A 22,722-nucleotide genomic window follows, 5' to 3' on the forward strand; every position below is an offset into this window, starting at 1 on the left:
ATCCACCGAGCTCACCTTAGACCATGCTGTCAGAATGATTATTCAAGCCCTGTCCTGATGACGTGTCAAACTAGTCATGTTTCCTGAATCCGTTCGGGAGATTTGCCTCAGGAAGTTTGAGTTTAATTTCTGAATCAATGGGGAGCTGCTCCTTGCTGCAGCTCGACGTGTAGCCAATGTTTAAAGCAAGAAAAGCTCAGGCTGTGGCAGAGAAAGTGACCAGAGTTCTCAACATTTACACAATTGCACAATGGATTAATCCAAGGGATGAACAGGGGGGACTTCATCTGATCAGCCAATCTGCAGTGCACTCCTTTTCAAGACAAATTCTCAGCACCCTCTTTTATCAGCCACTTTATATAATCCGACAAAAGCAAATGACTGCCGATCGCTATGATCCCAAACAAGAACGCTGGACAATCTCAGCAGGTCTGGCAGCGCCTGTGGAGAGTGAATGGAGTTTCGAGTCTGGATGACTTTGTCACTGCTCAGTAACACTCCTGTGAAGTGCCTTGGGATATTTTACCACTTTAAAGGCACTACATGAATGCACATTGTTGTTGACGGTGGGGCGACCTGTTGAGGGGAGAGATAATTTTATACCAGAAATTTGAATTTGTGTGGTGTGTTTTAGTCAGAGTAATGTGACCTCATGAGAGACAGCAGACAGAAGCCAAGCAAGTAGAAGAATGTTCTAATCGAATGTGCCAGTGACACTATGCAGCCGTTCCAACAGGTATTGAAACATAGACATTACACAATACAAAGCCGTGAAAATATAAAAGCTGATAAATCACATTTTCATTGAACTCATTGGTGATAAACATTTTTCGAAAGACTCACGAAACACAATTGAAGGTTATTGATAGGACCCAAAATAAGAAACACTTCCAAAAACTGATTGGGTCGCATATGTTCGTATTCAAGTAGATGGTATCCTAGGGCAAGAACATTCACTTCCAGAAAAAGAACAGGTGAAAAAGGAAGAAGTTGACATAGTTATGGTATAATATCTGCTCCCCATGAAGAACTGACTCAAAAGGTTCAATTTTAACATAATCACAGCCCATCCAATTGCAGAGTTAAAATCAGGCCCAATATTAGTGTCAAAAACAATCAATAACTGAAGATTGCTTTGTTGATCCATTGGCTCATGAGATGAGGATGGGCCATTATTGTGGGAATTATATTTAGCTCTAATGCTGTGGCCTAATATTTTTCCTCCTTGAGTTCAGAACATCTTTATTATTCATAACTATCGCTATGTCTTTTACACAAACATATTAAAAGTTGAGGTGGAATTTCCATGGGGAGTGCAGGAACCCCTCCAATCAGACAGATTGAGGATGACGGGGATGTGCAGGTTAGGTGGATTGGCCATGTCTAAGATTGCCCCTTTGTGTCCAAAGATGTGATTAGGTGGGGTTACTGGGGGGTGGGGGGCAGTTAGTATGCTCTCTCAGAGGGTCGGTTCAGACTCGATGAGCTGAATTTCCTTCTTCTGCGCGATTCTATGGTTCTACGGTGTGGTCATAAAGCAAGTGCTCCCATTCTCTTGCAGCCTCCCATCGGTTCTTTGGGTCAAATGGCTTCCTGGCTGCTAATCTTCAACAAGCAGTCAAAATGCCCAGCGTCTGACCGCTCTATTGGTTATACGATTGGGTTAATCAGACTTTGAGTGCAACTTTGCTGCTCACTTCTTTGGTAAGAACAGAGCAGGAGGAATAGCGTGGCCCAGAATGCTCAGGAGACTCTAAATGTCCTTAAATATTAAATCTTTCAGCAAAGCGTTCTAAATTTAGAAAACTCCAGCAAAACAAAGTTACTCAGTTTAAGATATCTAAAAAAAAAAAGGGAAGACTTGTATTTTTCAGGCCTGTCCGACATTTCAAAGCCCTTGGAAGCCAATGAAATAGTTTCGAAGCGTAGTCACTGTTGTAACATAGGAGACACAGCAGACAATTTGCACAGAGCAAACCTACATTAACAAAGGAGCAATGGCGGGAATAAAGCCAGGTTAATCTTAAATGCTAAAACAAGATCGAGATGGCAAAATGAAACGTTATCATCTGTTCCGAATAGAAATGGTGTAGTTTGGAATCATTAACTGTTCCTGTACTTCATGCTTAGGTTTTCAATGGTGAATAGAAATGGTGTAGTTTGGAATCATTAACTGTTCCTGTACTTCATGCTTAGGTTTTCAATTTCCCTCAGCAGACCGGGAGAATTCTTGAGATCGGCTTGCAACGATTTTGGTATTTCCAACTTAGTATAATCTTCTGACTTTACTTGTTTACGAACGCATTGCAAACAACGATCCTTCAGTGAATATACTGCAAAGAAATATAATTTATTACACGCTGGGATGAGTGGATTTAACTTGCATTGTTTTAAAATAGATTCAGGATTGTCAACCAATGGTGCAAACGAAGGACTCGTGACCTCAAACAATTCTAAGGGCCAATAACTAAACAAAGCCATGGACTCAAAACAGAAAATGCTGGACATTCCCAGTAAGCAGTTTAAAGAGGTCAATACTCTGCTATTCATTGTTCAATCATAGTTTGCAATGACTTGGGTTATCTCAGCCCAACGATGGAGAGTTCATCTATTTATCTTCAATGTCCAGGCAAGTGAGGAAATAGATCCTCCTATTTTTACATTGGTCAAGGTTTTGCTTCTGGCTATTTGTTGGCTGCTAGATTCCAGTAATTAACAAAGCTTATTCTTTTCCTAAAAGTATATATTTAGTGAAAGGAATCTTTTATGTTCTTCTCCATGATAAAGTTCCCCCACATCTTGCCTTTTTAATGCCATTTCTGTCTAACCTCTACCACATTTATGACAAGGAAATCGGGAGTAATCCCATGGAAATTCTACCCGCCCCCACTTTCATATGTTTGATAAAAAGCCATCAGAGATAGTTCTGAATTTGGCTTCAATGTCAGCACTCTTGTCGATAACCTGAATGGTTTACTTTCTGAGAGTTAGTTCACGCTGTTCCATGTCTGCCTGTGTGGCAGTGATACCCAAGGCAGCAACAAACAAAAACCCTTTCTGATCTGGACTGGATGTCTTTGGGATGAATCTGCAGCTGACAGCCAATCCTGAGGAATAAGGCTGGAATGGAAACAGTTCTCATTTGGCAGTGAGCCGAAGGTACAGGACCATACTCAAAATATCTTTTAGCCGGCTGCGGAGCCTGAGGAATTGGGCAAACCAGGAATATATAATATATATATATATATATATATATATAAAAATTATTTTTCTTTCTGATCTTGGGACATAGCTAGATCGATTTTCAGTAATGAGACTTTTTTAAAAAAAAAACATTTACTACCTATTTGAAGTCATCACTGGTATCAAAGAGATGTGGAAACTTTGGCTGATTTTTCTCAGCCTAGCCCTGGGCAGAGATAATTTGAAATACCCCTGCTTGCATTAGAAATAACAAAAAGAGCAAACGCTGGAAATACTCAAGAAGTTCCTGTGGGGAGAAAACACAATGAACATTTCAGGTCTGCGACCTTTCATCAGAACTGAGAAAAGCTAGAAATATAATAGGTTTTGATCAAATGATAGCGGGAGGTGGGAGGGAGGGGGTTGGAGGTGACAGAAAGGGAGCGGTAACAGAAGAAGAAAGAAAAGATGTGTCTTGATGAGGTGTGAATGGCGGATGTCCGAATGCAAAGTATAGGGATACAAATCAAAGCAGAGGTTATAATATTGTTGAATTTGATATTGAGTCCACAGTGGCTGTAAAGTACCCAGCAGAAAGAGTAGTTGTCGTTCCTCGAGCTTCCATTGAGCTTCACCGGAACACGGCCAAGGTCAGAGTGGGAGCAGGGTAGAGGATTGAAATGACGATGAGCAGGAAGTTCATGGACTGAATGGAGGTATCCCGCAAAGCGGTCATCCAGTCGGTGTTTGGTCTCTGAAATAAGACCACATTGTGTGCAGTGGACACAATATAGTCATTTCTTTTACTTTTTCATGGGAGGTGGGTGACACTGGCAAGGCCAGGATTTGTTACCCATCCTTAATTGCCCCTGAAATGAGTGGCTTGCGAGGCCATTTCTGAGGAGTTTAAAAAATATATATGTTTATTCAAAATTTTCAACAATTTTCAACCAAGCACTCCAGAAAGGAAAAAAAAAATTGTACATAGGAAATCAAACCAAGATACATTAACCCCATTTAACAAATAAATACAAAAGTGGGGGAAACGCCCCCTTTTAACAAAAACATAAACCAAACCCCCCCCCCCCACCGGGTTGCTGCTGTTTCGACTATCCACCGAGCGTTCCGCGAGAAAGTCTAGGAACGGTTGCCACCGCCTGGAGAACCCCTGCACAGACCCTCACAAGGCAAACTTTATCCTCCCCAACTTAATGAACCCTGCCATGTCATTGATCCAAGCTTCTAGGCTTGGGGGCTTTGTATCTCTCCACATTAGTAGGATCCTCCGCCGGGCTACCAGGGACGCAAAGGCCAGAACTCCGGCCTCTTTCGGCTCCTGCGGCTCATCTGATACCCCAAACAGTGCTATCCCCCAGCTCAGCTTGACCCGGGTGTTAACAACTTTGGACATAGCACTCGCAAAGCCCCTCCAAAACCCCTCCAGCGACGGTCACGTCCAGAACATATGGGCGTGATTTGCTGGGCTCACCGAACATCTGTTCTCCACCCCAAAAAACCTACTCATTCTCGCCCCTGTCATGTGCACCCTATGTACTACTTTGAACTGTATTAGACTGAGCCTGACGCAAGAGGAGGAGGAATTAACCCTGCCCAGAGCATCAGCCCACAGACCCTCATCCAGCTCCTCCCCAAGCTCCTGCTCCCACTTGCCCTTCAACTCCTTCACCGAGGCCTCCTCCGCTTCCTGCAGCTCCTGATAAATCGCCGAGACCTTGCCTTCTCCACCCATACACCCGAAATCACCCTGTCCTGAATCCTCACCTGCCGTCTCACAAATGCCCTCACTTGCATATATCTAAAAGTGTTCCCGGGAGGCAACCCAAATTTCTCCTCCAGCGCCCCCAGGCTAGCAAAAGTCCCATCTATGAACAGGTCCCCCATCCTTTTAATTCCTGCCCGATGCCAACTTAGGAACCCCCCATCCATCCTGCCCGGCACAAACCTATGATTATCCCGTATCGGGGACCAAACTGAAGCCCCCACCTCACACCTATGTCGCCTCCACTGCCCCCAGATCTTCAATGTCGCCGCCACCACGAGCTCGTGGTGTACCGTGTCAGTGGTGCCGTCACCAGTGCCCCCAAGCTAGTACCCACACAAGATGCCGCCTCTAGCCTCTTCCACGCCGCCCCCTCTCCCTCCATTACCCATTTACGGATCATCGGCACATTCGCTGCCCATTAATAACCACACAGATTCAGCAGTGCCAGCCCGCCCCTGTCCCGACTGTGCTCCAGAAACACCCTCTTCACCCTCGGGGTCTTGCTCGCCCATACATACCCCATAATACTACCTACCCGCTTGAAAAAAACCTTGGGGATTAGGATGGGCAGGCACTGGAACACGAACAAGAACCTCGGGAGGACCGTCATCTTGACCGACTGCACCCTACCTGCCAGGGAAAGTGGCAACACATCCCATCTCCTAAAGTCTTCCTCCAGCTGGTCCACTAACCATGCCAAATTAAGCTTATGCAGGGCCTCCCAGCTCCTAGCTACCTGGATACCCAGGTATCGACGGCTCCTCTCCACCCTCTTCAACGGCAGCTCCTCTAGCCGCCTTTCCTGGCCCCCCGCATGCACTACAAAGAGCTCACTCTTCCCCACGTTGAGCTTGTAGACCGAGAAGTCCCCAAACTCCCCAAGGATCCGCATAACCTCCGCCATCCCCTCCACTGGATCTGCAATATATAACAACAGGTCATCAGCATACAACGACACCTGGTGTTCCTCCCCTCCACGGACCAACACCCTCCGGTTCCTAGGCTCCCTTAATGCCATGGTCAGCGGCTCAATTGCCAGCGCAAACAGCAAAGGGGACAGGGGACACCCCTGTCTCATCCCCCGGTACAATCTGAAATATTCCGATCTCTGCCGGTCCCCCCCCCCCCCCCCCCACCACAGAGGGGATCATAATCACGTTCAGGAGCCTCCGCACATTCGCATTTAACTGCCTCACGAACCCCGCCTGGTCGTCATGTATCACTCCCGGGACACAATCCTCAAAGCGAGGACCTTCGCCAGCAACTTGGCATCTACGTTAAGGAGCGAGATCGGCCTATACGAACCGCACTGCAGTGGGTCCTTGTCCCGCTTGAGAATCAGCGAGAACAGCGCCCGAGACCGTCGGGGCCAGAGTCCCTTCCTCCCTCGCCTCATTGAAGGTTCTCACCAGCAACGGGCCCAACAGATCCACATACTTCCTATAAAATTCAACCGGGAACCCATCCGGTCCCGGGGCCTTGCCTGCCTGCATGCTCCCCAATCCCTTAACCAGCACCTCCAGCCCCATCGGGGCCCCCAGGCCAGCCGCCTGCTCTTCCTCCACCCTCGGGAACCTCAGTTGATCTAAGAACCGCCGCATCCCCTCTCCCCCCTCCGGGGGCTCTGACTTGTACAGGTCCCCATAGAAATCCCTAAATACCTCATTTATTTTAACCGCACTCCACACCGTATTCCCCCCCATCCCTGATTCCTCCAATCTCCCTCGCCGCCTCCCTCTTACATAGCTGATGCGCCAGCATCTGACTCGCCTTCTCCCCACACTCATACACCGCCCCCTGCATTTTCCTCCACTGAGCCTCTGCCTTCCCCGTGGTCAATAAATCAAATTCCATTTGGAGGTTCCATCGCTTCCTCAGCAGCCCCTATTCGGGGGCCTCTGCATAGCTCCTGTCCACCCTTACTATCTTCCCCACCAACCTCTCCCTCTCCACCCTCTCTCTCTTCTCCCTGTGAGCCCTAATTGAAATTAGCTCTCCCCTAACCACCGCCTTCAGAGCCTCCCAAACCATGCCCACCTGCACCTCCCCATTACCATTGGCCTCTATGTATCTCTGAATACATCCCCGGACCTGCCCACAAACCTCCTTATCCACCAACAGTCCCACATCCAGTCGCCACAGTGGGCGCTGGTCCCTCTCCTCCCCCAACTCCAACTCCACCCAGTGCCGGGCGTGGTCCGAAATCGCTATGGCCGAATATTCCGCTCACTCCAGTCTTGGGATCAGTGCCCTACTCACCACAAATAAGTCTATCCGTGAATAGGCCTTATGTACATGGGATAAAAAAAGAGAATTCTCCGGCCACCGGCCTGGCAAACCTCCACGGATCCACTCCCCCCATCTGGTCCATAAACCCCCTTAGCACCTTAGCCGCAGCTGGCCTCTTACCCGTCCTTGACCTGGATCGGTCCAGTGCTGGGCCCAGCACCGTATTAAAGTCCCCCCCCCCCGTTATCAAGCTCCCCGCTTCCAGATCCGGGATCCGACTCAACATGCGCTTCATAAACCCTGCAGGGCATACACATTCACCAGTACCACCCGGGTCCCCTGCAACCTACCACTCACCATCACGTATCGACCCCCATTATCCGCCACAATACTCAGCACCTCGAACGACACCCGCTTCCCCACCAATATTGCAACCCCTCTATTCTTCGCATCCAGACCTGAATGAAAGACCTGCCCTACCCATCCCTTTCTCAGCCTCATCTGATCTGCCCCCTATGGCGCAGCTCCTTTCTCCTACAACCTCACCCCAGTTCCCCACGACCCAGGGCCTCTTGCCCCCCCCCCCCCCCCTCCCCCCTTCGCACACGGGGACCGGCCCCTACAAAACAGTACCGATTCCCACAGACGCACAAAACCCACATATCACAACCACTCACCCCTTCCCACTCCCCAGCTTTCCCACACAAAAACGAAAAAACAAACCCAACCCCACATCAAACCCTTAGTTCGAGTCCAACTTCTCGTTTTGTATAAAGGTCCACGCCTCATCCGGCGCATCAAAATAGTGGTGGCGATCTTGAAACGTGACCCACAATCGCGCTGGCTGCAACAGCACGAACTTCACCCTCTTTCGGTGGAGCACCGCCTTGGCCCGGTTGAATACAGCCCTCTTCTTAGCCAGCTCCGGATCTCAGTCTTGATAAATACGGATCTCCGTATTCTCCCACCTGCTGCTCCGTTCCTTCTTCGCCTATCTCAGGACGCACTCCCTGTCCATGAAGCGGTGAAACCTCACCAGTACAGCCCTTGTGAGGCTCATTGGCTTTAGGCCTCCTTGCCAGGACTCTGTGAGCCCCACCCAGCTCCAAGGGCCGCGGGAAGGCTCCCGCGCCCATTAACGTGTTCAGCATTGTGGCTACATATGCCCCAACATCGGACCCCTCCACCCCTTCAGGGAGACCCAGAATCCGGAGATTCTTCCTCCTCGACCTATTCTCCAGGTCCTCAAACTTTTCCTGCTACTTCCTGTACAGCGCCTCGTGCGCCTCCACTTTCACCGCCAGGCCCAGTATCGCGTCCGCGTTTTCAGAGGCTTTCTGCTACATCTCTCAGATCGCCGCTCCTTGGGCCTTCTGGGTCTCCACCAGCTTTTCTATCGACGCCTTAATTGGGGCCAGCATTTCTGCTTTCAGCTCCGCAAAGCAGCTTTTCAGGAACTCCTGCTCCTCCCGCGAACATTGCGCCCATGCTGCTTGGTCTCCACCCGCCGCCATCTTACTTTTCCACACCAGCTCTCCTCTCTTCTCCAAAACCACTTTTTTTTAAAAAATCTCTCCACTCCTGGTCCACTCCATACAATGCTAGGGGAATCTTACTGCTGCCTTCCCACACCGGGAATCGCCGTCCAAGCGCCGCTGGGGCTCCTCAAAAGGGCCCAAAAGTCTGTTTTTGGCGGGAGCTGCCAAACGTGCGACCTACCCAGGCACAGCCGCAACCGGAAATCTTTCTGAGGACAGTTAAGAGTAAACCATGGGCGGGATTCTCCGACCCTCCACGGCGAAATCGCGCTCGCCTTGGGGCGGGGAATTACCCAAAATAGGCTCCCACGCCAGCACGCGATTCTCCGGCGACTGGAGAATCGTCGCCGTTCGCGTGATCGATGTGGCGCCAGTCGGGGGTCGTTGGAAAAGGCCCCCCACCCCGGCGTTTCATCGCGCTTGACAGGCCGAGTGCTCGTCGGCATGGTTCTAATGTGATTCCACCCGGCGTGAACTCGGAGTCGCGGCTGATGTGGGCGTTATGGTGGTGGTGGTGGGGGGGGGGGATTGGACACCCGGGGGGGGGGGGGGCCTCTATGACGGGCAGGCCCGTGATCGGGGTCACCGATCGACGGGCCATCGCGATCTGGGAGCGACCCATCTTCGTCTGCGTGGGCCCGCTGTGCGGCCACCATGCGCGGTCTGGACAGCAGGGCCCCGCCGGCAGCCAGAGCCGCGGGACGCACGCCGGGGTCCTGCTAGCTCCCTGGAAAACAGAGAATCATCCCGGACTTTCGAGGAAAAGGTCCGGAGTGATTCTCGCCCGCTTTCCGGCGGGCGTGGGGACTTAGTCCCCCAAAAGGGAGAATCCTGCCCATTACTGTGGATCTGGAGTCAAATGTAGGCCCAACCAGGTAAGGATGGCACATTTCCGACCCTGGACATTAGTGACCAGATGAGATTTTATGACAATTGATAAATTGATAAATATCAATGGAATTTAAATTTCACAAGTTGTTGTAGGGCATTAGCCTGGACCTCTGCATTATTAGTTTAGTGATATTGCCACTATGGAACCATCTTCCCCGAAAATTGAAAGAAGCCAAAATTAATATATTTTTTTGACTCGGAAGGAGCATTTGGGGCTTTAAACTGTGAGAAGGGTATAGATAAAAGGGCAGGAGTTTAATCTCTTGTGTGTCCATGGAAATGGGTGTTGAGAGGTGGACCAGGTTTATGAGGAGGGATATCCCTTTGGAATGATGAAAGTGAGTTGTGGGGAGTGGGGGGGAGGGGGGGGGGGGGTTGCCAGTGGCATTTGATCGTGGCATCATGTTAGATGAGGCGGAAATGGCAGAGGGTGACCTCTTTGAACGTGGAAGGCTGGTGGGGTGGGGACAAGCAAACCGTATCATGGTTCTGGGAGGGAGAGGAAGGGCTGAGAGCAGAATTTCATGAAATCAAACGGACATGGTGAAATGCCCCATCAACCACTGTGCGGAGAATCATTGGTTGAGGTAAAAGGAAGGTATCTCAGAAGTACCGGTGTGGAAAGTTGTGTCATCCAAACAGATGCGACAGAGATGGGAAACAGAGGTGGGACTGAATACCTTGCAGGGCGTTTTGCTAATATTGTGGGGAACACTTCCACCTAACTCACAGGGCTGTGGGAACCAAGACGACATATTAGAGAGGAATACAGGAGGCACAAAATACTAGGAGATGCAGAAAGCGCCAAATTAGAAAATAGTAAGATAATAAATTAAGTTGGAGTAAGGGAGAAAGTTATGACGTTTAAATCATAGTTACTGTGCATGGCTGTGAATGCACAAAGTATAGTAAATATGATTGAGGAGTTACAGGTGCAGATTGTATGTGGAAATATGATGTTGTGGTGATAACAGAAACCTGACTCAAGGAAGGGCAGGATTGGGTGTTAAATATTCCTGGGTACAAGGTACTGCTTAGGGAGAGCATGCAATGCTGGAGAAAGAGGATATCGTAGAGGGATCAGGGGCAGAATCAATTTGGCGGAGCTAAGGAACAAAAAGGGTACAATTACACTGCTCGATGTAGTCTATAGACTGCCAGCTAGTGAGAAGGATACAGAACAAATCTGCAGGGAAATTGCAGAGAGATGCAAACATTATAGAGAGGGTTTTAATGGGAGACTTTAATTACCTGAATATAGACTGGGACAGTGGTAACGTAAAGGGCGCAGAGGGCGAAACGTTCCTAGATTGTGTTCAGGAAATTTGTCTGCAGCAGTGTGCGACCAGTCCAAAAGAAAGGATGCACTGTTGGGCCTGGCTCTTGGAAAGGAGGTGGGCCATGTCGACCAAGTGTTTCGACCAAGTGAAGACGAGGAAACGTTGACCCTGGAAGGGTTCAAATTAGATAAGGAGGAAATACTTGGGCCTCCATTCAAGGAAGGAGAGGAGAGCTTTCAAACCGTCTTGATGTGGAAAGGAGGTGTAGAGGACTTGGATGTCCATTGTGAGCATGAAGCAGTTAAGGCCAGAAAACAGGAAATGGCTGAAGTGACGAGGCCATCGAAAGAGCCATGGATGAAGAAAGAAGAAACTGGACAAGGAGCAAAAAAATAGAGTTGAGATAGGACGAAATCAGTTCATTGGGAGCAGGAACAGGCTAAAAATAATGGATTCAATCTGGGATTTTAGGTCTGAATGGTGAAATTACACAATAATTTACCAACTGAATTATAATGGAACTGTGAGGGGCGATTTTTAACTTGCTAGAGAAATATTTCAATGTAATGGCTGGAAAAATGTTCAGTACTAAATTAAATCACCATTTTGCCCATCAAGCATGGTATTCAGATAATGCAGACGTTTCCATCATTGACAGTAGATCGGAGAGCAGGTCCACTATCAGTCATGTGTGATTGATGTGAGTTCAGCTAAACATGAAGCTATTTCTGCTGTATTTACCTGGAACTATAACATAAATAGGCATGTAAATAGGACCATCTTCATCATATTGTGCAGACGATGGAAAATATATCTCATCCTGATTTATAAGCAATTTGTCTCCACTGTTTGCATCTCGAAAAACCCACGGGTGAGCTGAAAAAAATAAAATGAACTCAGCATCAAGCGATGGACTGTTTGTCAGTATCTGAAATCTCATGTGAGACCTGCTACTGCTGTTATTTTCCAGGACATCAACTACAAGGGCACAGTGATTCTATTCCAACAGTGATTTTACAATGTTTTCCAAGGTTCCCAGTACGGAGCAATTCAGCTCTCTTTTAATGCAACACACCATAGATAAACTGCAGCAGAACCTGTTGTACTGATGGGAAAGATAATGACAAGGAAACTATAACACAACAAAGAAAACCTCACATTACCCCCATGAACAAGTAGCACAGTGGTTAGCACTGTTGCTTCACAGCACCAGGGACCCGGGTTTGATTCCCGGCTTGGGTCACTGTCTGTGCTCTCCCCTTGCCTGCGTGGGTTTCCTCCGGGTGCTCCAGTTTCCTCCCACGAGTCCCGAAAGTCGTGCTGGTTAGGCGAATTGGACGCTTTGAATTCTCTCTGTGCACCCAAACAGGTGCCAGAGTGTGGCGACTAGGGGAATTTCATTGCAGTAACTTCATTGCCTACTTGTGGCACTAATAAAGATTATTAGTCTTGCACCATCGAATCATAGAATTTACAGTCAAGAAGGAGGCCATTTGACCCATCGGGTCTGTACCAGCCCTTGGAAAGAGCACCCCACTTAAGCCCACACCTCCACCCGGATCCTGTAACCCCACCTAACTTTGGACACTAATGGCAATTTAGTATGGCCAATCCACCAATTGCTCACTTCTCCATCCAACAGTAATGTTTATAAAATGAGAACGTTAGAATACTAAAACAAGTTGATGAACATTACTGCATCTCATTGGCGAAAGATAATGCTATTTTCCAGTTCAATCTTGGCCACATCAAAAACTATCATTGTTTTCAGCTGTTTTGGCACCCATTCACTACCTTTTGCAGCACTCAGTTTCAATTCATGCAGCTTTAAAAATGTTTATGTTTCTATCCAGTGCAGAAAGACACTGGTCTATAAAATAGCAATAGGATTAGACCATTTTTACACAGAGGGTAGGTGGTGCCTGGAACTCGCTGCCGGAGGAGGTGGTGAACGCAGGGACGATAGTGACATTTGAGGGGCATTTTGACAAATACATGAATAGGATGGGAATAGAGGGATACGGACCAAGGAAGTGTGGAAGATTTTAGTTTAGACGGGCAGCATGGTCGGCACAGGCTTGGAGGGCCGATGGGCCTGTTCCTGTGCTGTACTTTTCTTTGTTCTTTGTTTGTAGGATATCTGACAATGTTTAAGAGCAAAATATTACTGCGTGTTTTTAAAAAAAATCACTTTTGACTCAATAAAAATGTTCTCTTGCATATAGTCTTGTTACCACTTCATTTTGCAATGTAATGACTCCAGGATGGTATGTTGCCTCCCTGGTGCAAGGGTCAAGGATGTCTCGGAGCGGCTGCAGGACATTCTGGGGGGGGGGGGGGGGGGGGGAGCAGCCAGCTGTTGTGGTGCACATAGGCACCAACGATATAGGTAAAAAACAGGACAAGGTCCTATAAGCTGAATTCAGGGAGTGAGGAGTTAAACTAAAAAGTAGGACCTCAAAGGTAGTAATCTCAGGATTGCTACCAGTGCCACGAGCTAGTCAGAGTAGGAATATAGGAATATCAGGATAGATAGGATGAATGGGTGGCTCGAGAGATGGTGCAAGAGGGAGGGATTCAAATTCCTGGGGCATTGGAACCGGTTCTGAGGGAAGTGGGACCAGTACAAACTGGACAGTCTGCACCTGGGCAGGACTGGAACCGATGTCCTAAGGGGGGTGTTTGCTAGAGCTGTTGGGGAGGGTTTAAACTAATGTGGCAGGGGGATGGGAACCAATGCAGGAAGTCGGAAGGTAGTAAAACAGGGACAGAAATAAAAGGCAGTAAGGAGGAAAGTGTAAGGCAGAGAAGCCATAGTCAAAAATCAAAAAGGGCGACAGTACAAGGTACAGTGACTGAGGGGAGCTCAGTGAATAGGACCAGTAATACTAAAAGGAATAAAACGGGAAGTAAAAACATAAATGGTAAGTTTTGCGGCAGGTGGCTACATGAAGATATGGGTTCAACGACATCGAAAATTAGGAGAAAAGTTAAGAGGAAATGTAACTTGGGAGAGGTTACTGATCGAGGTGTTAAGATTCAAAACAGAGGTATAAAAGCCAACATAAGTGTACTTTACCTGAATGCTCGTAGTATTTGGAATAAGATAAATGAGTTGATGGCGCAAATCATCGTGAATGACTATGATTTAGTGGCTATTACTGAAACATGGTTAAAGGATGGTCACGACTGTGAGTTAAATATCCACGGGTATCAAACTATTCGGAAGGACAGAGTGGATGGTAAGGGAGGTGGCGTAGCTCTGTTATTTAAGGATGACACCCGGGCAACAGTAAGGGGCGACATCGGTGCTATGGAGGATAAGGTTGAATCCATTTGGGTGGAAATCAGGAATAGTAAGGTGAAAAAGTCACTGATAGGAGTAGTCTATAGGCCAGCAAATAGTAACCTTATGGTGGGGCAGGCAATAAACAAAGAAATAACTGATGCATGTCGAAATGGTACAGCAGTTATCATGGGGGATTTTAATCTACATGTCGATTGGTTTAACCAGGTCGGTCAAGGCAGCCTTGAGGAGGAGTTTATAGAATGTATCCGCGATAGTTTCCTAGAACATTATATAATGGAACCTATGAGGGAACAAGCGGTCCTAGATCTGGTCCTGTGTAATGAGACAGGATTGATTAATGATCTCATAGTTAGGGATCCTCTCGGAAGGAGCGATCACAATATGGTGGAATTTAAAATACAGATGGAGGGTGAGAAGGTAAAATCAAGCACGAGTGTTTTGTGCTTAAACAAAGGAGATTGCAATGGGATGAGAGAAGAACCAGCTAAGGTAGACTGGGAGCAAAGACTTCATGGTGAAACAGTTGAGGAACAGTGGAGATATATCACATCCATTGGCTCCCTGTTATTTACCACACTGGTAATGTCCTCAAAAAATTCCACTAAATTAGTTAGGCACGACCTGCCCTTTATGAACCCATGCTGCGTCTGCCCAATGGGACAATTTCCATCCAGATGCCTCGCTATTTCTTCCTTGATGATCGATTCCAGCATCTTCCAAGCGATTTTTCACAGTGCTCAGCAAAGGTTTATACCAACAAAAAGGAAGGACGGTAGAAAGAGGGAAAATCGACCGTGGATATCTAAGGAAATAAGGGAGAGTATCAAATTGAAGGAAAAAATATACAAAGTGGCAAAGATTAGTGGGAGACTAGAGGACTGGGAAATCTTTAGGGGGCAATAGAACGCTGCTAAAAAAGCAATAAAGAAGAGTAAGATAGATTATGAGAGTAAACTTGCTCAGAATATAAAGACAGATAGTAAAAGTTTCTACAAATATATAAAACAAAAAAGAGTGGCTAAGGTAAATATTGTCCTTTAGAGGATGAGAAAGGGGATTTAATAATGGGAGATGAGGAAATGGCTGAGGAACTGAACAGGTTTTTTGGGGTCGGTCTTCACAGTGGAAGACACAAATAACATGCCAGTGACTGATAGAAATTAGGCTATGACAGGTGAGGACCTTGAGATGATTGTTATCACTAAGGAGGTATTGATGAGCAAGCTAATGGGGCTAAAGGTAGACAAGTCTCCTGGCCCTGATGGAATGCATTCCAGAGTGCTAAAAGAGATGGCTAGGGAAATTGCAAATGCACTAGTGATAATTTACCAAAATTCACTAGACTCTGGGGTGGTCCCGGCGGATTGGAAATTAGCACACGTGACACCAGTGTTTAGAAAAGGAGGTAGGCAGAAAGCGTGTAATTATAGGCCAGTGAGCTTAACTTCGGTAGTAGGGAAGATGCTGGAATCGATCATCAAGGAAGAAATAGCAAGGCATCTGGATGGAAATTGTCCCATTGGGCAGACACAGCATGGGTTCATAAAGGGCAGGTCGTGCCTACCTAATTTAGTGGAATTTTTTGAGGACATTACCAGTGTGGTAAATAACAGGGAGCTGTATTTCCAGAAAGCCTTTGACAAGGTGCCACACAAAAGGTTGCTGCATAAGATAAAGATGCATGGCATTAAGGGTAAAGTAGTAGCATGGATAGAGGATTGGTTAATTAATAGAAAGCAAAGAGTGGGTATTAATGGGTGTTTCTCTGGTTGGCAATCAGTAGCTAGTAGTGTCCCTCAGAGATCAGTGTTGGGCCCACAATTGTTCACAATTTACATAGATGATTTGGAGTTGGGGACCAAGGGCAATGTGTCCAAGTTTGCAGATGACACTAAGATGAGTGGTAAAGCAAAACATTATGAGGCTACCAGAAGTCTGCAGAGGGATTTGGATAGGTTAAGTGAATGGGCTAGGATCTGGCAGATGGAATACAATGTTGACAAATGTGAGGTTATCCATTTTGGTAGGAATAACAGCAAAAGGGATTATTATTTAAATGATAAAATATTAAAACTTGCTGCTGTACAGAGAGACATGGGTGTACTCGTGCATGAGTCGCAAAAAGTTGGTTTACTGGTGCAACAGGTGATTAAGAAGGCGAATGGAATTTTGTCCTTCATTGCTAGAGGGATGGAGTTTAAGACTAGGGAGGTTATGCCGTAATTGTATAAAGTGTTAGTGAGGCGACACCTGGAGTATTGTGTTCAGTTTTGGTCTCCTTACCTGAGAAAGGCTGTACTGGCATTGGAGGGTGCGCAGAGGAGATTCACTAGGTTAATCCCAGAGCTGAAGGGGTTGGATTACGAGGAGAGGTTGAGTAGACTGGGACTGTACTCATTGGAATTTAGAAGAATGAAGGAGGGGATCTTATAGAAACATATAAAATTATGAAGGGAATAGATAGGATAGATGCGGGCAGGTTGTTTCCACTGGTGGGTGAAAGCAGAACTAGGGCGCATAGCCTGAAAATAAGGGGAAGTAGATTTAGGACTGAGTTTAGGAGGAGCTTCTTCACCCAAAGGGTTGTGAATCTATGGAATTCCTTGCCCAGTGAAGCAGTTGAGGCTCCTTCATTAAATGTTTTTAAGATAAAGATAGATAGTTTTTTGAAGAATAAAGGGATTAAGGGTTATGGTGTTCGGGCTGGAAAGTGGAGCTGAGTCCACAAAAGATCAGCCATGATCTCATTGAATGGCGGAGCAGGCTTGAGGGGCCAGATGGCCTACTCCTGCTCCTAGTTCTTATGTTCTTATGTAATTGACTGGCCTTTGGCAGAGTTGAGTTCCAATACAATGAATTGCTAAATAACTATCGCGACCGGCTGGCTGTTAGTAACTCAGTCCAATGGCCTTTCTTCAGCTATGCACCCAGAAAATGATCATCAGTAAGCTAATTTCATGGAGACGTCAGGCAAATTAAAACTTCCTGTCGCCAACATCCACATGCACGCACTTTCTAACAAGTCACCGACAGCAGATGACTCACTGTGGATTTACCAATTGATTATGGAAGATAGGAGAGAAGGGAGATTTTATTTGACCTCTTGATTTATCTGTCCTATTTAGTACAATGCAATTTCTGGAGGTATAAACAAGGCAGCACTGGCTAGTATCTTTGCAGACACCGAGACCCACCTTCAATGAGTCTCCAACGGCCCTCATGTAGCACAACACAGCTGGAGATAAACATGCCGCTGATATTGCTGAACCAAGTTGACACAGTTCTATTCAGACTAGCAGTACAAGCCACAGTTCAAAATGTTTGGTTACTATTATTTTAAAAAGCATCATAGAAATTACAGTGGAGAAGGAGGCCATTCGGCCCATCAAGTCTGCACCGGCCTTTGGAAAGAGCACCCCAAGCAAGCCCACAGTTCCACCCTATCCCCGTAACTAATTTTAGACACAAGGGCAATTTAGCATAGCCAATCCACCTAACCTGCACATCTTTGGACTGTGGGAGGAAACCGGAGCACCAGGAAACCCACGCAGACACGGGGAGAACGTGCAGGCGCTGCATAGCCAGCGACGCAAGCCGGGAATCGAACATGGGACCCTGGAGCTGTGAAGCAACATTGCTAACCACTGTGCTACTGTGCCGCCCCTTCAGCAATGATCTTCTCTACTGTTATCCGGATTGCTGCACCGATTATGAACACGTTTGTGTGAATGCACCTGGTTCTCATTTACCCTGAGCCTATTGCAGAATGTTAGCTTGAAACCCAGCAAAGAGAGAACATTTCATCCAATTAGGTGGGCTTGAATGCCAGGTGAAGATTTGTTTTTCAAATGTTCCAGTTAATATTAGGGCAACTATCAAAAAATGAGCATTTTCCCCATTGCTGGGTGACATCAAAAATACACTTTGAAGATTCGACTTATTCAATAGCCCAGATAATGCCCAAGGATGTACTGAAATTCAATGCAACCTGTGATAGGTCCCCTTTGAACTTTATACATTAAGCAGTTCCAGGTCGACAAGGAAACTGTGCAGAGCGTGTCCAATTTCCTCAAATAGGCTACAGGAACGTAGAAGTTTCAAAGAGAAACTTAAACCCTTGAAGCTATTCAGCTCCTGCACGGTTCACAAGCCCAGCTACTTACTCCGATATGTGCACATACGCAGGGTTCCCCCTGGAGGAATGTCATCGTAATTTCGAGGAAATCCGTCAAAATTAATCCACCAAGGCGTTGCGATCCGCGGGCTCCGGTTCACAAATTGAACGAAAGTAGCCTCATCTGAATTCAGGGACCTGAGCGGCCGCCTCTGTGTGAGCAATGCCATCCCGGGTTAAAGCGCAGCACCGCCGCTCCCATTCATGGCTTTCACTTCTGAACTCAGGGCAACCAAACCAGGAAGTGTTCGACTCAAAGGCAGAGGCTAATTATTCCTATCGCTGCGGAGGGAGGGGGGAGTGCAAATAGGAACAGAGCTGGGGAGAGCCAACTGGATTTAAAGACATGTCCAAGTGTCGGGAAGAAAAACTCAGGTTAAAATTAGTGGCAGCAAAGGCTGTAGAAATATTTGCAATAATCTCTGCTCTAAAAAGAATAAGCCCAATTTATTTAACCTTTGTCTTACAACACCAGGTTAAAGTCCAACAGGTTTGTTTCAAACACTAGCTTTCGGAGCACTGCTCCTTCCTCACCTTGTTAGCAGTCCATCCGATCTTGTAACTCAAAACACTTGTGTTTTCCTGCACCTTAACCATTGACATATTGAGAATATTCTCACACCTGTCTACAGCTTGAAAGCCCTACTCACTCAATTCTCAAAAGTACAGTGTTTCCATCAGTATCAGCTGATGCCAGCCATAAATATATCTACTTGACTTCATTCTTAATTTCTCTAGCTGCAGTGCGAGATTGCTGGGTTACGGGGATAGGGTGGAGGTGTGGGCTTCATAGGGTGCACTTTCCAAGGGCCGGTGCAGACTCGATGGACCGAATGGCCTCCTTCAGCACCGTAAATTCTATGATCTATGACCATGCATTGAGGGCTAGATCAGTATGTTATACTGAGGCCCAGTAACACAGGCATAGGTACAAGTCAGAAAGTCCCAGATCTGTAACTATTACAGGGTGATATCTCACCCAGTTTGGAGGCCTCGATGGTTACAAACTCTATTCTGATGCCGAAAAGTGTTGAAAAAAATTTGAACAGATTGGGGCCAAGATATTTATCAAGATGCTCGCAGCTTCCTGTTGATCATCACCATGATTTTGCCTTTCCTTGATTTCGCCCATATGAGTTCTGATTTTGGATGTAGGTTTCTTCTGGGCGAACAGGAAGTGAGCATTTAAAAGGTGGCTAGTATTGAATAAAGACATCTGTAGGAACAATTTATCTTTATATTAATGTTAGCTGTTACTTAGCTGTTTCATACCCTGTTATTTTAGAGTGTCTTTGATTAAGTGTTTAGGCTGATATCATTTAACTACTCTTAGAATTTGGGAAATGGGGTTCAAATGAGTTTGATTTATTGTTATGCTGTTTGCAGGATGTGGAAGAAAATGAAAGAAGAAATGTAAGGACAAGTCAGATCTTGTCTTAGGTGAACTTCCTTTACCCGCTCTTTACTACAGAGCAATACTTATAGGTAGCAACACAGGGTGTGTCAAAGGAAAAATCTCTTTCATGGTCTTGTTTTATTAGGGACGCAGTAACAGTAATCACCTGGCATCTGATCTTCACCCAGTCATCATTATTCAGCTAACATTGCCATTGTGGGCAAGATTGAAGTCTCAATCTTATTGCAACCTGCCAAATAAGATATTGGTAGCATTAGTCTATCTTAATTCACAGTCGTATTGAAGAGAACATTTACATGCAACTTGCCAGAGAAAACAATATGGATTTCCCTATTGACAGCAGGCAGCAGGACATTTAAGGGCAAAATAGGGGCTGGTTTACCACAGGGATAAATCACTGGCATTTAAAGCAGACCAAGGCAGGCCAGCAGCATGGTTCAATTCCCATACCAGCCTCCCCGAACAGGCGCCGGAATGTGGCGACTCGGGGCTTTTCACAGTAACTTCATTTGAAGCCTACTTGTGACAATAAGCGATTTTCATTTTCATTGGAATTTTCATTTCAATAGAGAAGAATGCCTACAGAGAGACATGCCTGCAATTAAAAAGAATATCTTGAAGAGTTACAGTGTGACCGAGGTACTGGGAGCAGGCCAATAGCAGAGAGCACAAAAATAGAAAGCACAGTCAGAATAAACAAATCATCCAGAATAAGTCAGTCAAAATTGTCATGTTTGGAGAAAGCATCAGAACTTTGCCCAGGAAGCATATCAGCAAACAGACTGTGTGCTTAAGCTGTGTAGTGTAAAAGGAGACAAGTTCAGAGCTGGACCAAAGGTGCTAGGCTAGAAAAACACCAAATGTCTATAATTTTGCAAAAGTAAAAGTTTGCAATTTATTTTAAAATGTCACATTACTCCAATGGTGATCTTTTAAAATTTGAAATTTACAAAATCAGCGGTACCATCCTTCAGTGCCACTGCTAGATTTGATTCTCCATCTACAGAATCACTAGTCCTGAATTTAAAGTGAAAAAGATTGTGGAATTATAAATGCTTGGCTGAGCTCCAAGAATGGCTAATGGACTCAGTCCAGCAGAGATCTGCTTATACAGTTAAAAAGTTGAATACTAGCCCTGTTGATTTATATCTTTAACATCTTGTAATAACCTGACCTTTCAATCTTTCTTTAAAGCGATTCTTCATTGCCTGTGTGTTTATTTGGAAAAGATTCAGAGCTGTGAAGTGGATTAAATGTTGTTCAATGGAACATTTAATGATTATGTTTGATTGACAGATTTATGAGAATGTGAGAGGGGCAATGTTTTTCAAATGGATTTTTGAATGGCTTTTTTCATGAACATTTCAAAACTTCCCAGTTTTATATGACTTATCAGTTGTGCACCTAGGGCATACTGAGTGAGGGGGCATGGGGAAAATGAAAATAGTTGATGGCATGGGACATATGAGAGGGCATGAGAAATATGAGTGGGCAAAGAGGGGGCATGATAGATATGAGGGGACATGGATGGGGTATGTGGGATATGGGGGGCATTGGAGATATCAGAGGCCATAGGGTAATGTGGGTGGGTAGGGGGATGAGGGTCTAAACCATCTCTCAGTGCATGGAGGCAGGCTTTCCAACTAGCCGTCCTTGCCACTCTCTGTCTCCGCTGCTGCCAAGGGAAGCAGAGGGCCCTTCAGCCCATTTCCACCTCCTTGAAATGAGAATAAGGTGAGAGGGCACCTTCAGGAGGGTGATGGGATTACGGGTCAAGAAAATTCCCGACTCCCATTATCCGTCTTCTTGATGAAAAACTGGCCCTATGTTTTTCATACCTTTGAGACTTGGTGCAAAATGAAGTTCATGTGGTTTGTGAGGTGGATGCCAGGGAGCGTTCTAAAAACTGAAAACTAATTTGACTGCCTCAGAATTTATAATTGTCGTAGAATACCTTTGCTATACCTGTGACAGAATGCCGAATGTACCTGCAGTTTAAATCGTGGCAATTCCATGCACCATTGCACGTTCACGGCTGTTTTTGAGTTTGTTATTAAAACTCTTGGTCAAATTTTACTGCAATTCATGTTTGACACTTATGATGGCAGGAAAGTGAACTTCCGGTTGCGGCTATGCGGAGCTAACTCACGCATTCGGCAGCTCCCGCAAGAAACAGACTTTTGGGCTCTTTTCAGGGCCCCCAACGGTGTTTTTTCGACGTTTCCCGCTGTGGGAAGGAGAGTACAATAGTTCCCCGACAGTATATGGCTTTTACCAGGAGCGGGGCGACTTAAAAGTTGGTGGTGGACCCGAAGAAGGTGCGAAGGAAGAAGAACAAAATGGCGGCGGGCGGGGACCAGGCAGCGTGGATGCAGTTGGAGCAGGAGCAGCAGGAGGTTATCCAGCGCTGCTTTAGGGAGATTAAAGCGGACCTGCTGGAGCCGATGAAGGCTTCTATCGACAAGCTGCTGGAAACCCAGACGGCCCAGGGAGTGGCGATCCGCGAGGCCCGACAAAAGATCTCCGACAACGAGGACGAGATCTTAAGCCTGGCGGTAAAGGTGGAGGCGCACGAGGCCTCCACAAGAAATTGCAGGAGCGGTTCGAGGAGATGTAGAATCGGTCGAGGGGGAAGAACTTGCGGATTCTGGGCCTCCCGCAGGGGCTGGAGGGGCCGGACGTGGGAGCCTATGTGGTCACCATGTTGAACTCGCTGATGGGAGCGGGGTCCTTCCAGGGGCCCCTGGAAATGGAAGGGGCCCATAGAGTGCTGGCGAGGAGGCCCAAGGCTAACGAGCCTCCGCGGGCGGTGCTGGTGCGGTTTCATCGGTTCGCTGATCGGGAGTGTGTGCTCAGATGGGCCAAGAAGGAGAGGAGCAGCAGGTGGGAGAACGCGGAGGTTCGAGTATACCAGGAC

General features: G+C 46.6%; 1 protein-coding gene across 1 annotated transcript; it reads right to left on the reverse strand.

Annotated features, from left to right (window-relative positions):
- Window positions 1–679: 679 nt before the first annotated feature.
- vhll (von Hippel-Lindau tumor suppressor like) lies at window positions 680–18,648 on the reverse strand. Its single transcript, XM_072485173.1, has 3 exons — window positions 18,378–18,648; window positions 11,646–11,780; window positions 680–2,333 (listed from the first exon to the last, which is right to left on the reverse strand). Exons 1-3 carry the CDS (start codon window positions 18,556–18,558, stop codon window positions 2,170–2,172), a joined length of 480 nt encoding a protein of 159 aa, XP_072341274.1. The 5' UTR covers window positions 18,559–18,648; the 3' UTR covers window positions 680–2,169.
- Between the last annotated feature and the right edge of the window lie 4,074 nt (window positions 18,649–22,722).

Source organism: Scyliorhinus torazame, chromosome 19, assembly GCF_047496885.1.
Source record: "Scyliorhinus torazame isolate Kashiwa2021f chromosome 19, sScyTor2.1, whole genome shotgun sequence".
Classification (NCBI taxonomy): Eukaryota; Metazoa; Chordata; class Chondrichthyes; order Carcharhiniformes; family Scyliorhinidae; genus Scyliorhinus; species Scyliorhinus torazame.